Here is a 14,281-nt window from a genome sequence, read left to right as displayed (position 1 = left end):
AAAATGAGAACCCGACCCATAATATTCCTTTGAACCGACAAACTTCTCACCGCTCGGCTATGTTTACGAAGTGAGCCCCAACAAGACAAGGACTGTGGTCTTTTTTATTTTTCTAAAAAGCACTTTAGACTTTTCAGAATATCTTTGTCTTATGATGGGATGAATAATAATAAAATTATTCAATAATAATAATTTTCAATGTCCCAAAATCTAAACCTTTGCCCACTACAGAAGCTTCAACAGTGTCCTACCTTCTACTCCACTTCTGTTTCTTCTTCATGTTGTCTGCATCTCTCCTTGAAATACTGAACTAAACCCCCAAGCTTGTTACTTGCAGTTGGTAAAGAGATACATACATATATAGAAAGGCTTCAAAATGAGGGGTCCTTTGGGTGCAGTCATAGGGAGGTACCCTTCAAGTGATGGAAGCACTCATTTGGGTGGAATCATTAAGCACAACAGAAAATGCAGAGACATAGCTGTTCTTATTATCTTTATAGCTTTCTGGATTGCCATGATTGTCAACTCCAGCTTTGCTTTCAACCGAGGAAACCCATTAAGGTGAGGATCTTAAAGTTTGTAACTTTATCTGGCTGTGCATTTTGCTAATGGAGTTTCTGCAAGTGGAAGCTGTGGTTTTGCCATGGGTGTGTTTAACAATTTATGGATTCCCTTGTTTTTGTGTGTTTTTGGGGAAAGGGTATTTCTTGCTGTCCAACATTTTTCTACTTAACCTTTCCTGTCAAATTTTTGGTTTTTTAATTTGACTAATTGTTCAACTAATATACCACAAAAATCCTTTGTTTATTAGATCTTCTGTTATTGCATGTCATTGTCCACTTTACTACTCTTGTTATTTATTAGTTGCTGAGGAACTGAAAGTCTGAAAGAAGATGTGAAACCTGATTGTGTGGTAGCATGAAACCTGTAATTTTTTTCAAGCGTTTGTTGTTATGGTTGTGTAAAATGTTGTCACTGGTTTTTATTGTCTCACTAGGCTTACTTATGGGCTGGACTACAAAGGAAATGTATGTGGGCAGAAGCATGCAGCTCAAGATCTTCGAGAATTGGAGCTCAAATACTGGCTAAATCCTAATCAGGTTTATCAAAGTGGATTGAAGGACAGCCAATTCAAACTTGCCAATGCCCGCAGTATATGCTTGCTGGACTGCCCTATACCTTCTGAAGATTCACTTACTTGGGTGTGTGATTATCCTGAAGGAGATATTCGCGTTTCACTGAATGATTGGATTGATATGAACTATGATTATTTTGAGTTCCTTACGCCAGAAATGAGAAACTCTTCACTTCAACTTCAGGGCCCTTGTTATCCTGTCATATTTCCTAGTGTAAACGGTGAGAAAACTTTTTGCATTCCTAATGCATTCATAAATGTCACATTGTTGCCAATGTTGTTAAATGGTGGCACCATGGTTTGATGGATTTTTTTTCTACCTGCCATATGCAATTTGTGTAGGAGACCTGCTGTGGAAGTGCCATTGACCATAATGGTGTGGTTATATGGCAGAATTTTGGCCTTCCACCATTGATAACACTGGTTGTTGCATGCATTCTAATGATTCTGTTGTGTTGACACATTACTTTGACTTTTTACCTTGGTTGCTAATTGTGCCTCTTGTAAGGAAGGTGTTATGTTTAGGTCTTATTTTTCACTTTTCTTTGGGGCACGAGGAGTGACAGGGCGTAAGGGAACTGTCCATATCCTACATATGATGAGTTCTATGAAGTGCTTGATTCTTATAGCATACTTTTTTTGTCTAGTTTACTGGAGTTGCCAATTTATCGCTAGAGCATCAAATGTATCTTTAAAGCATTGGCAGCAGATGGGTGGAGTTAACATCAAAGAAGACATTATTATTGATAAGTCCATTCATGAGTATATCAATTCTCAGTCAGCTGTCTTAAAGGTTAATTTTTTGCTCTTTCTGACTTTTTCTTTAATTGATGTTATGAGTGTGATTTTTCTCTGGAAGAGCATAGCCCCTTACCAGCAACTTGGTTTTGAAGAAACAAGAAATTAAAATGAGTTTGTTTCTGGGGCAAGGAGGTGTCCTAGAGATATCAGTGTTCTGCTGAAAAGATATGTTGTTAAAATAGCAAAGACTGCAAATTTATTTGAAGTTTTATCTCCTCGGTTCTGTTGATAGCTGATAGCTGTTATCCAATTTCATCGTATAACCAATTGCCAAACCTGGCTAGCCTACCAGAATAGGAAATTACCAAGATAAGCTATATAGGTTTTGATACAATGTATGATTTTATTTTAAAGCCAATTGACATTAAGTGAAATTATCCAACAAATATATAAGCCACATTCCAATAGATTAGGTAATTGATGTAGAACTTCCCAACAGTTGTAACAAGTGAAAATTATGGAGGCTTGTGGATATGCATTGTGCTATGAGATCTTATACCCTACCTATTTTCACACTGACTTTCCTTCACCCTTTATGTCACTTTCACTCTTACTAATGACAATTGTTTAAAACTATGCTTTGTTCTTTTATTTTATCTGCCTTTAAGCATTATATTATGTGTTACAGAAATTTGAAGTATCATAAATACTTTTATTTGCAGAGATACATGGCTGACATAGGAAAGTCATGGCCTGTGCTGATTGTTTGTGGGGGGATTTTACCTCTGTTTCTGTCTGTGATTTGGCTGCTGATGATTCGGCACTTTGTTGGTGCTATGCCTTGGGTTACAGTGGTTTTGTTTAATGTTCTAATGGTATCGGTTACAATGTTTTTCTACCTTAAAGGTTAGAATCTCTGCTGGGATATTTTGATTTCCAAATGCATGTTTTTTTTTAAGGCAGTAGCACTATACAAGAGACAACCAACTATGATTTTCTTTTTGTTCATTTTTCCTTTCTTTGCTCTGCATATTTAATGTTTAGTTCCTTGTCGTCTGCATGGCCTATTCATTTTTGAGATCACCATTTTCATAAACACCGTTGCATCAGCTGTACTTTTGCATCCTCTCTCATTTATCCAATCAAGCAGACAACTATTCTCTTGTCATATTTTTAGTTCAACACATATTGCAAACATATAGTTAGACACTTGCCGCATATTTACTTGTGTAACAATCTATACCAAAAATTGAAAAGGAATTTTTGGACCAGCACACGAAGTTTTCTACACAATTATGGTAAATTTTATGACTGATGGTATGAAGTAGGAGTTCTTTGAAAAGAAGCGGACAATTTATTTGTAATGTGTTTTCTTTTATTTAATATTAGACGATATGGCTAATTTGAGTTTGCATTTGATAGCATAGCCATTCATTGGGACTTGGAAATGATCCAGATATCCCTGATCTTCTATGCCTTTTGGGCATTGCAACAATGAAAAAAGAAATGTTTTCTTGTGTGGAATATAACTCAAAACATTCAAATGTAGGATGAAAGAATGTGTATAACTAACACGCATAGTGTATTGATGATTAAATTTGAAGTATATTGTGCTTGCTTCTTTTAGTTTTGAATCATCTAGCCAAATATTTTCTTTTTCTATGTTTTGACGGAGCACCAATCAAATAAAATGCCTAATGCCTAATCCTTGACTTTCAGTTGGCTGGATAGGAAATGATGCTATTTCCCCCATTATTGGTGAGCATGATCCTTACATTCATGTATATGTGAGGGTGAGTACTGTCTTGATTGTGTCCTTTTGTATTTATTTTGTGTCTCTACAATAATGATTTATTGTTTGAATTCGTTTGCAGGAGCTGACTCATCTACGGGTTTTCACAGTCCTTATGAGCTTTATTATGCTTGTTGCCATTCTTACATCAATTGCTATTGTTCGGCGCATCCTCATGGCAACTTCTGTCCTTAAGGCAAGCATAACTTTTTTAAATATAATTATGAAACATGATTGAGTTTATTCTTTTGGTTCATTGATTGATATCTGATTGCAATTATATGTATTTTTGAATCCAAAATATATTTGAGGATGAACTTCCAATTAGGGTCAGATTTATCATGCATTTTTAATAATCTGTTATGTAAGAAAAACATTATTTTCTGTGCAAAATTGCTTTAAATAAACACTTGTCATGAAGTTGATGAATGTTAAAAAATTAAGGTGAGTTTAAGTTGAGAAAGGTCAAAGTACGGTCATGTGTGTGAGACTCGTTACTAAAAGTACAATTTATGACAACAAAGAGAGAGGGAAGAGGTGATACTATTGTGATTTTACAGAACTATGATTGCACCTAATTTCACTTACGCTATGCAAATCTTGCTCACGCCCTGAGCCAATTTTGAACCAGAATCTTGAATCAGTCTAAGCACCAGAACCAATACTCAAACTAGCACTGTGATACACTCCAACGAAGACATCAAAGGACCAGAACCAACAACAACTTAGGCACATTGATTAGAATTTTAACCAAGCTATTTTGAACTAGTATTAACACTAGAAATAGTTCCAGAACCACAGTCAAGATTAGCACCACAATCAACACCACTGAACTGGAACCACGACCAGCATCAACACTTGGTCAGGTTTGGCACCAAAGTTTTCACTGATCCATATCTCTCAGTTAGGTTTTGTGACAAATTTGGTGACAATTTTTGAAGGATTTTGTGGTGAATTGGTGAAATTTGAGTGGTTTTCTTACCAGTTGACACTAAATCGATTCACTAAGTCATGGATTAAGCCTTACTGTACATACCACACAAAGGAACCTCATAAAGACTATGGAAGGGTGATCTTCCACAAAAGTGACTCCACACCTACACTCCATCAAATCCAATTGGCCACGAGAGCGAATCAATTTGTTCAATGTTCTTGTAAGATCAAAACCAAATATTGCATCTCCTATTTTCTGTGGAACATGAGAATATGTCATGTTTAAGCTAAATCGTGGATTTAAGAACATAAGAACAGTATAGGAACATAATAAAAATAAGTGACTGAATCAATTGTTATAAAAGATAAGAACAAAAGCACTCTAATCAAGTATTCATGGACTTTGACTTTCCACGGTTTGACAAATGCAAGTTGTTGACAAGCTAGATTGGGTGAAAGATTGTGCTTGGCTATTGGTTTTTAAACTTAGATATTTCCCGTACTCTTCATCAGAAAATATGAATTCAGCATTCTCAAGTTTAAAGACATTGGTTGTTTTGTCAAGGAAACCATGTAAAGAGAAACACTTTTCTTGAGTATGACTCATTATCTTACAAGAAAAGCACTGGACATCCTTAATCACTTTATCCTCATCTATTTATGCGACCTCCCCTCCTACAAGTAGACACTATGACATATGATTTAGCATAATCATGAAGATTTTTGTTGTCAAGAGTGGGAACGCAGAGTAGTCTTGTTGTTAGGCTTTCTAGAATTCATGTTGTGATCTGTTTGTTTAATAGATATCTATTTATGAACATAATCATAATGACATTGAATGTTATTTGTTGAAAAATGCTCTTGGTCTTCTTTCACAAGGCATTTGAAGTTTTGAATGCTCTAAGAGTTCCCTATATATTGGGTTCCATAGATTTTCACAAGGCATAATGTTGAAAATCCATCTTCTTCCACTATCTGTTGAACCTCGATTGCTGGTATTTTACTATCATCTTCTTCCAAGTGATCACAAAAACCTTGGCCAAGAAACCAAAGTTCAATATATGCAAAACAAGATAAATATTTTTGCCATTAAGCTTTTTTGAAGTAATTGTGGAGGACCCAAAAACGGAGTGGATAGGGCAAAATGCTATTTTAGACTACATAAAGAAAAGACCAGGGTACAAACACAAACTCTCCATTGTTCAAGAGGACTTGAATCTCAACATGTAGTAAAAGGAGGAACAGGGGGTTAAAACAAGTACTAAAAAGATTGGTGAAAGGAACAAGGGTGGCATATGTCTAGGCGAGCAATGTAAAACGGTTGTGTTCTAGGTGGCATGTGGCTCCAAGATCGGTTAAGTTCTTTGTTGTTCTGCTCAGAGTGCCAATAAAGAAGCCCAAGAACAATACAAGAACATGCCAAACCAAACAAATGAAGTGAATCTCACCAATTTGGAACAAAGAACAAACTAAAAGTTAAAACTGAAAGATATGTCTCATTTATTTAGTAATAAGGGTTATTAAATACATTGCAATGTGTCACTGTTTCAATTCTTTTCTGGCATGAACAACGATCAACCTCAAAGGGCTACAAAATCAGTCAAACAAAGAACAAATCTTGTTAGGATAAACTTTAACTCATGGATCTGACTTTATGTTAAGAAGTGAATTTTAAGTCTAACTTAATCTTATAAAACCGGTTTGTAAGATAAGGTTTGCACTCACTTATATACTATGAAATCGTCTTATCTCTAGTCGATGTGAGATTTTTAACAATACCTTTACTTGAGAGTTGAAATAGAAAGAATGCTTGAGAGAAAAATAATCTTTTAGCTTATTCATATATTTATAATGATCCTTACATCAGAGATATTGGAAAAAGGTATTAGCAACCTACTCATTGGTGATGGATAGGTAATTCAAAAAATATAAGTTAACCTATTCTAACAAGCTGAGACCATTCAAATAAGTTGAACAATTTTTGTTGTCAAGAGTGGGAACGCAGAGTAGTCTTGTTGTTAGGCTTTCTAGAATTCATGTTGTGATCTGTTTGTTTAATAGATATCTATTTATGAACATAATCATAATGACATTGAATGTTATTTGTTGAAAAATGCTCTTGGTCTTCTTTCACAAGGCATTTGAAGTTTTGAATGCTCTAAGAGTTCCCTATATATTGGGTTCCATAGATTTTCACAAGGCATAATGTTGAAAATCCATCTTCTTCCACTATCTGTTGAACCTCGATTGCTGGTATTTTACTATCATCTTCTTCCAAGTGATCACAAAAACCTTGGCCAAGAAACCAAAGTTCAATATATGCAAAACAAGATAAATATTTTTGCCATTAAGCTTTTTTGAAGTAATTGTGGAGGACCCAAAAACGGAGTGGATAGGGCAAAATGCTATTTTAGACTACATAAAGAAAAGACCAGGGTACAAACACAAACTCTCCATTGTTCAAGAGGACTTGAATCTCAACATGTAGTAAAAGGAGGAACAGGGGGTTAAAACAAGTACTAAAAAGATTGGTGAAAGGAACAAGGGTGGCATATGTCTAGGCGAGCAATGTAAAACGGTTGTGTTCTAGGTGGCATGTGGCTCCAAGATCGGTTAAGTTCTTTGTTGTTCTGCTCAGAGTGCCAATAAAGAAGCCCAAGAACAATACAAGAACATGCCAAACCAAACAAATGAAGTGAATCTCACCAATTTGGAACAAAGAACAAACTAAAAGTTAAAACTGAAAGATATGTCTCATTTATTTAGTAATAAGGGTTATTAAATACATTGCAATGTGTCACTGTTTCAATTCTTTTCTGGCATGAACAACGATCAACCTCAAAGGGCTACAAAATCAGTCAAACAAAGAACAAATCTTGTTAGGATAAACTTTAACTCATGGATCTGACTTTATGTTAAGAAGTGAATTTTAAGTCTAACTTAATCTTATAAAACCGGTTTGTAAGATAAGGTTTGCACTCACTTATATACTATGAAATCGTCTTATCTCTAGTCGATGTGAGATTTTTAACAATACCTTTACTTGAGAGTTGAAATAGAAAGAATGCTTGAGAGAAAAATAATCTTTTAGCTTATTCATATATTTATAATGATCCTTACATCAGAGATATTGGAAAAAGGTATTAGCAACCTACTCATTGGTGATGGATAGGTAATTCAAAAAATATAAGTTAACCTATTCTAACAAGCTGAGACCATTCAAATAAGTTGAACAAGTCTGACAAAAAAAAAAGGGTTTGAGTTCTTTTGAGTTAACCAAGAGCACCCCAAAACTTCTTCGATCTACCACCCCAGTGTTTATTTCTCCATAGGAGGTTTAATGATAAAGGTAAGCTTTATGGTGCGCCAAACCACAATGGGCTATTGTGTAAAAGATACAATAACTTCCATTAGAATTAACTAAAACAAACACTACAAAAATAGAAGTAACTTGGTGTTTTGTTAATTGAAAAATGGCAAAAAGGTGAAAAAAGTACAGGGGAAATAATGTGTTAGTTTTTCCATAGAAAAAAGGCCTGTTTTGGTTGGTCTCAGTAAAATGGATTAGTTTGTGCTATTACAGTAGTATTTAGAAACATCTCCCTCTTCTGTTAGTCTTTGTGGTTAAAGTAATGAAAAGAAAATACAAACAGTAAAGTTTGTGGCAGACTCGTCTTATCTCATAAAGTTGTACTCCTTCGCCTTGATGATTGATAGTTACTTAGAGTAAGCAATTGGAGTACATCTACGCTCCCCGGTCAGGGAAATGCTAGTCTGCTAGGTCTGCCTCTGGCAGCAGTAGTATTCACAGTATCAATTTGAGCATCTATTGTTCTTGTTTAACTATTTAATGAACGGATGCTTAATATTTTATCCTTTTCTCTGCCAATGATATTTTTTGTTAACCATAACAACTATTTCATTGCTAATGTGTGATGTGTCCGGATTATGGAATATTAATTTCATCATTTCTATAACCTACAATCTCATATAATGTTAGTTTTCACATTCAGTTGTCACTATAAGTGTTGTAATTTGAGATAATATCTTTAGAATTTTCTTAATTAGAGGAAATAGATATATAATCTTTTATTTTATTTTATTTTCTTAGTTTTCCTATTTCCTTTTTTAGGAGAATTAGATTATTACAAATAGAGGGTATCAGAATGTACTTTTTATGATTGAGAATAATAAATCACTCTTATTTTCAACTTGGTATCAGAGCTTGTTTGATCCGCTTCCACTGTCTTTGCCGGCGGCCCCCTTAAAGTCTCTTCTTTAACATGTGTTTTTAACGGGCTTCAATTGCCCTAGTCAAGTTCTGCCTTAGAATTTTGGCCTTTTTTCCAGTATTACCAAATAGAGAGTTCTTGTTTCTTTTCTTTTCCTTGACTTCATATCTCTCTTGGCACATATCAGTCAACCACGCGCCAGGGCTCACCAAAAGTAAGCTTCTTTGGATAAGTTTCGCCCTTTTTTTGGGTCGCTGAGGAAGCTTGCACCCCTTCATGGCTAGGAAATCTTCCTCTTTCTCCTTGCTTGAAAGAGTGATGTAAAGCTTCGACCACACTAGGGCTCGTTCCTCACTGTTGTTATCGTCGCCAACGACTTTTCTGCTCTCCTCAGTCGAACCCCTCGTCGTGTAGTACCAGTCCTCCTTCTTTGGCCACGCTGATTTCCTGGTCTCACCGACCAACGACCAGATCTCTCCGCTGTGCACCGCTGCTCTCCGCCGTCGACCACCGTCTGCCGCCGGCCACCGTCGCACTTTCGTCCGATGACCAACGGATCTGGACCGCCTCCTTGAGCGACGGCCAACCCCACCAGAGTCAGTCCGCTCAACGTGCCTCCACGCGCTAGCTTTCTTCAATTGGTCTCGGGTGCGTTTTTGTCACGACACCACTGCATCAGTTCTTTCTACCATGTGAAAGGATCCTTGCACTGCCAATACCATGTTGTAACAGCTCACTGAGAGTTGTTCTATGAGACCACCCACTAATTTGACTCGTTCGATGTTAGGGGTTTCAAATTTGTCCCCAAGTACGGATCGGTTCTCACCCGTTCTTTCACCTTCATGTCATTGACGTGTGTTCAATCGTGAAGGGAAGAAAAGTTTCAGCTGCTGTAGGGTAGTGTAGACCCTGCAGGGTTGTTGCTGTTTCAGCCGCTGTAGGGTGGTTAAGTCCCTATAGGATTGTTGTTGTTAGCCGCTGCAGGGAAGTTCAGTTCCTGCAGGTTTGTTGCTGTTCAGGGCAGTTAAAGTCCCTGAAGGTTTGTTGCTCTTCAGGGCAGTTAAGTCGCTGAAGGTTTGTTGCTCTTCAGGGCAGTTAAGTCCCTGAAGGTTTGTTGCTGTTCAGGACAGTTAAGTCCTTGAAGGTTCGTTGTTGTTAGGGCAATTAAGTCCCTAAAGGTCGTTGTTGTTAGGGCAGTTAAGTCCCTAAATGTTTGTTGTTGTTAGCCGTTGAAGGCCTCCCATGTTACTTATGGAAATCAAGTTCTTGAAGCTTTGTTGTTGTTCGCCACTATTGATGGCAATTAGTCCCTACAGTTTGTTGCGATTCACCACTACAAGCCTTCATCCATTCTTACAGTTTGCTGCGGCAAGTCATCATCCATTGTTAATGGAAATCTCTCTTGTCCATTGTTGTCCAAGTTGAAGTTTCATGGTGCAAGTTCACGGTTGTCCATTATTCTCCATATGATGCTGAGGAGTCTCTTGGGCTACACTTGTTTGTGTGTGCAATTTGGTTTATTGACATTATCTCTGATTGAGTTTGTCTATTCCAAGCTTGGTTCATACAATCTTGTATGATCCAGCTTGAGGGGGAGTGTTGTAATTTGAGATAATATCTTTAGAATCTTCCTAATTAGAGGAAATAGATATATATTTTATTTTCTTAGTTTTCCTATTTTCCTTTTTAGGAGAATTAGATTATTACAAATAGAGGGTATCAGAACGTATTTTTTATGATTGAGAATAATAAATCACTCTTATTTTCAACTCTAAGTTATGCATAAATTCTCTTTCACAAGATTGTCACACATAACAGAGCCCTTAGTCACATAGTATGATACAACATAGCAATGCTAGCATTGTAATAGTTGTGGAATGATGATACAGCATTGTTTCCCTTATGACACATTGACGTAGACAATCAGTTCAATTGATTTAATGCAAATATTGCTCACAGGTTGCTGCAAAAGTGATAGGAGAAGTTCAAGCACTTATTGTTTTTCCCATCATACCTTGTGGTATCCTTGCAATCTTCTATATTTTCTGGATTTCTGCTGCTCTACATTTGTTCAGCTCTGGTCAGGTTGTTCAGAACAACTGCAATTCTAATTGCTGCACATATGACCTCATCGAGAAAAAGGTGATATGTGATCGGTGTTGTGGATATAGCATTCATTACACGCCGCATATTGGAGCTGCCATCCTTTTTCACCTATTTGGCTGTTATTGGGCTACACAATTTTTCATAGCTTGCTTGTCAACAGTGATTGCTGGATCTGTTGCTTCTTATTATTGGGCCCATGGTGAAGCATCTGTAAGTCAAAATACCATGCTAATGAAGAAATGAACAATTTAGAAGAATTTGTTTTGCCATAATTGTGAGGATGTATTATTAACAGAACTAGATTGCGTGATTTTTAGCTTCATGAAAATTGATAAAACCAGACCAAAAAAAGAACACCAGAGAAAATTATTAAAGGAGATTTCATGGTGAATAATGTGACTAATAAATTGCTTTTCTACTAAGTTCGACCACACTGTTTAACCCAGTAGCCAACCAAACATTCTGGGATTGGTTGGTGATTGTTGTATAATTCTGATGATGTGGTAAGGGAAGGTTATATTCAGAAAAAAACTACTAAAGTTTGATGAGATTGAATAATTTGTAGTCTCAGCCATAACAGGGCCATGGTTTTCATTTGGGCTCAGAAATTATTCTTAATCAGTGTAAGCTATACTACTGTAGGATTAGAAATTGGTGAAATATGAATATCATTTTACAAGTTCCTCATATCTTTGATGTTTAAGGATAGTAACCATAGGTTAAGAAATATTTGATGGAAGTAAAGCATCATTATATTTGACTAAATTGTCCTCACTATCTTGATCTGTTAATGTTTTCCTCTCTCTACTGTATCCTTGTTTAATATCTCAATAATAGTGGTGCAAGCATCTAAAGATATGGGAAAGAGGAAGTCAATTTATAACAATAATTTATTGGGCTTAACTAGATTATAAATTTCCTTGTGTCAAGGCAAATTTTCAGAGTTAGATTAAATGACAAACATTAGGTTTTTGTCTGTTTGGCTGATTGGAATTTGGTTTATCAATTAACTAAACCTTTTTCTTTTGATGGTTACAAATTATTTTTTATACGATAATAAATGTTTTTCATCTTTCTCAATGCAGCCTGAAATTCCCTTTCTTTCAGTATTTTCCTCCATGAAGAGGCTTATGCTTTACAGTCTTGGTTCTGTGGCTCTTGGTTCTCTGACTGTATCATTTTTAGAGTCAATCCGGTTTCTGCTCGAATGTATTCGCCGGAAACTAAAAGTCTCCGGTCACGTGCCTGATAGCTGGATTGGCAAAGCTGCTTACCAATGTTCTCAATGCTTTCAAAGATGTATTGGGTGGACCATCAAATCAGTGAACCGAAATGCTTATGTCATGGTAATTTTTGTTAATCTTCCATAAGACATTTCTGTTGCATGTTAAATAGTTTGTTTATATAGACTTGTATAATTTATTAACATTTTACATGTTTGCCTCAAACCTGCAGATTGCTATAACGGGTAAAAGTTTCTTTAAAGCTTCTGCTATTGCAACCGAATTGATCATGAGTAACATCCTACGGATTGGACGAGTGAATGTGATTGGAGATGTTATTTTGTTCCTTGGAAAACTATGTGTCAGCCTCTCAAGTGTTCTTTTTGCTTTCCTCATGTTGGACACACACAAGTACAGATCCGCACATAACAAGATATCATCTCCACTTTTGCCTGTTGTGGTATGTTTATAATCTTGTAAGACTAGGGCTTGAAAATCAATAATGGTTTAACCAAAGCATGAAATATGGTAATTTTGTGCAATGCAGGTTTGCTGGGCTCTTGGATATGTTGTTGCAACCCTTTTCTTTGCAGTTGTAGAGATGTCAATAGACACTATCATTCTCTCATTTTGTCAAGATTCTGAAGAGCATGGAACAGCACAGTATGCTCCACCTCTTCTCATTGAAACCCTGGGAGACCAAAATGAGACGCAGAGACTTACACAAGGATCCCAATGAAGTATTTTCTGTGATGAATTTTAACAGGGCTTCAGGATTTAGAATTTTGTTAAGGTGCTTTATTTTTCACACCGAGTTCTGCTCTTTTCCTTGTATATATGTTATATACAATGCTCAACAAAGGTTCCCTATGATTAAGGTAGCTCTTTTGGTAGTTTTAATCTTTGACAAATGGGTTTATGCTAGGATGTCATGTTATGGCCACAACCAAACAATCCAATCATTGTTCTTGTGTAATTATAACCTTACTCAAACTTGCATCTTGTGATGAATTATAATATCTTCCGTTGTAGGTTCTTGATTGTCAATTCTTGAGTTTCAATGTTTGCTTTTCATCCCTTGCAACACCAACCTTTCTTAAGAAAAAAAGTTTATGGACATGCAATCACACTATTATATATATATATATGAGAAGAGCTTTTAGTTGGGTTTTTACTTCTTGCACCCCTATAGTTTCTTCATACACCCCAAAATGTCCATTTTACGGTGACCTCCAAATTATATATAAACGTTCCAGAATAAACTTTTTGAAATTTCCATAAAAAGAGTTTCCGAACAGGATTTTCGGAACAAACTTTCTAAAATATATATAATATCTTTCAAAATATCTCTACGAAATATGTTTCGAAAATAAATTATCAAAATACATGAAAAGTTAGTGTGATGCATTGGCAAAAGGTGCAGAAACGAAGAATGAGAGAGATAGCTGTTAATCACACAGCACAACTTGTGCACACACTATTTGTGAACAGAGAATACTATGTTATTAGTCTTTACATTCATAAGATAAAAATACTGAATTTATGTAAATGGCCAAAAAGTAAGTCAAATATACATAAATACTAGCTAACTTGACATACTAGTTCAACCATGAGAAATAGGGCTTTATTTAAAAATGCAAATAATAATTCAACAATCCTCCCTTAAGCTCTAGCTTAGTGTAGTAATATCAACTACTCTAAGCATTTGTCAAAGTTTCTCAAATTGTTCAAGCTTCACCGCTTAGTCATTATATCTGTCACTTATTTCTAAGTATTCCAATACTTCAATTGAACAACGTGATCATTTATGAGATCTTTAAGAAAGTAAAATTTTACCGCAATATGCTTACTGCGCCCATGAAATACAGGATTTTTGGACAGCTAAATAGTGGAGTTGTTATTGCATAGAATTGTGATTAATTCCTTTCTTTCGATCCCAATATGTTCTAGAATTCAATAAGCCAAATGCATTGACAAGCACATGCTACTACAGTTATATATTCCGCCTCTGTAGTTGATAAGTTAACTACTGACTGCTTTTTCGAAGCCCATGATACAACCCCTGATCCTATTATGAATATTGCTCCAGAAATGTTTTGTCTATCATCCAAAAACCCAA

The 14,281-nt window shown here is 35.9% G+C and overlaps 1 protein-coding gene across 1 annotated transcript; it reads left to right on the top strand.

Moving 5' to 3' along the window:
* The first annotated feature begins 141 nt into the window (after positions 1–141).
* On the top strand, positions 142–13,209 carry LOC108334313 (choline transporter protein 1). Its single transcript, XM_017570085.2, has 10 exons — positions 142–561; positions 998–1,356; positions 1,783–1,928; positions 2,599–2,782; positions 3,596–3,669; positions 3,751–3,864; positions 10,793–11,149; positions 12,025–12,285; positions 12,395–12,622; positions 12,710–13,209. Exons 1-10 carry the CDS (start codon positions 377–379, stop codon positions 12,899–12,901), a joined length of 2,100 nt encoding a protein of 699 aa, XP_017425574.1. The 5' UTR covers positions 142–376; the 3' UTR covers positions 12,902–13,209.
* The last annotated feature ends 1,072 nt before the right edge of the window (positions 13,210–14,281 follow it).

Source organism: Vigna angularis, chromosome 11 (genome assembly GCF_016808095.1).
Source record: "Vigna angularis cultivar LongXiaoDou No.4 chromosome 11, ASM1680809v1, whole genome shotgun sequence".
Taxonomy (NCBI): domain Eukaryota; kingdom Viridiplantae; phylum Streptophyta; class Magnoliopsida; order Fabales; family Fabaceae; genus Vigna; species Vigna angularis.
Note: the sequence above shows the minus strand (reverse complement) of the source record. Positions and strands in the feature narration are given on the sequence as shown.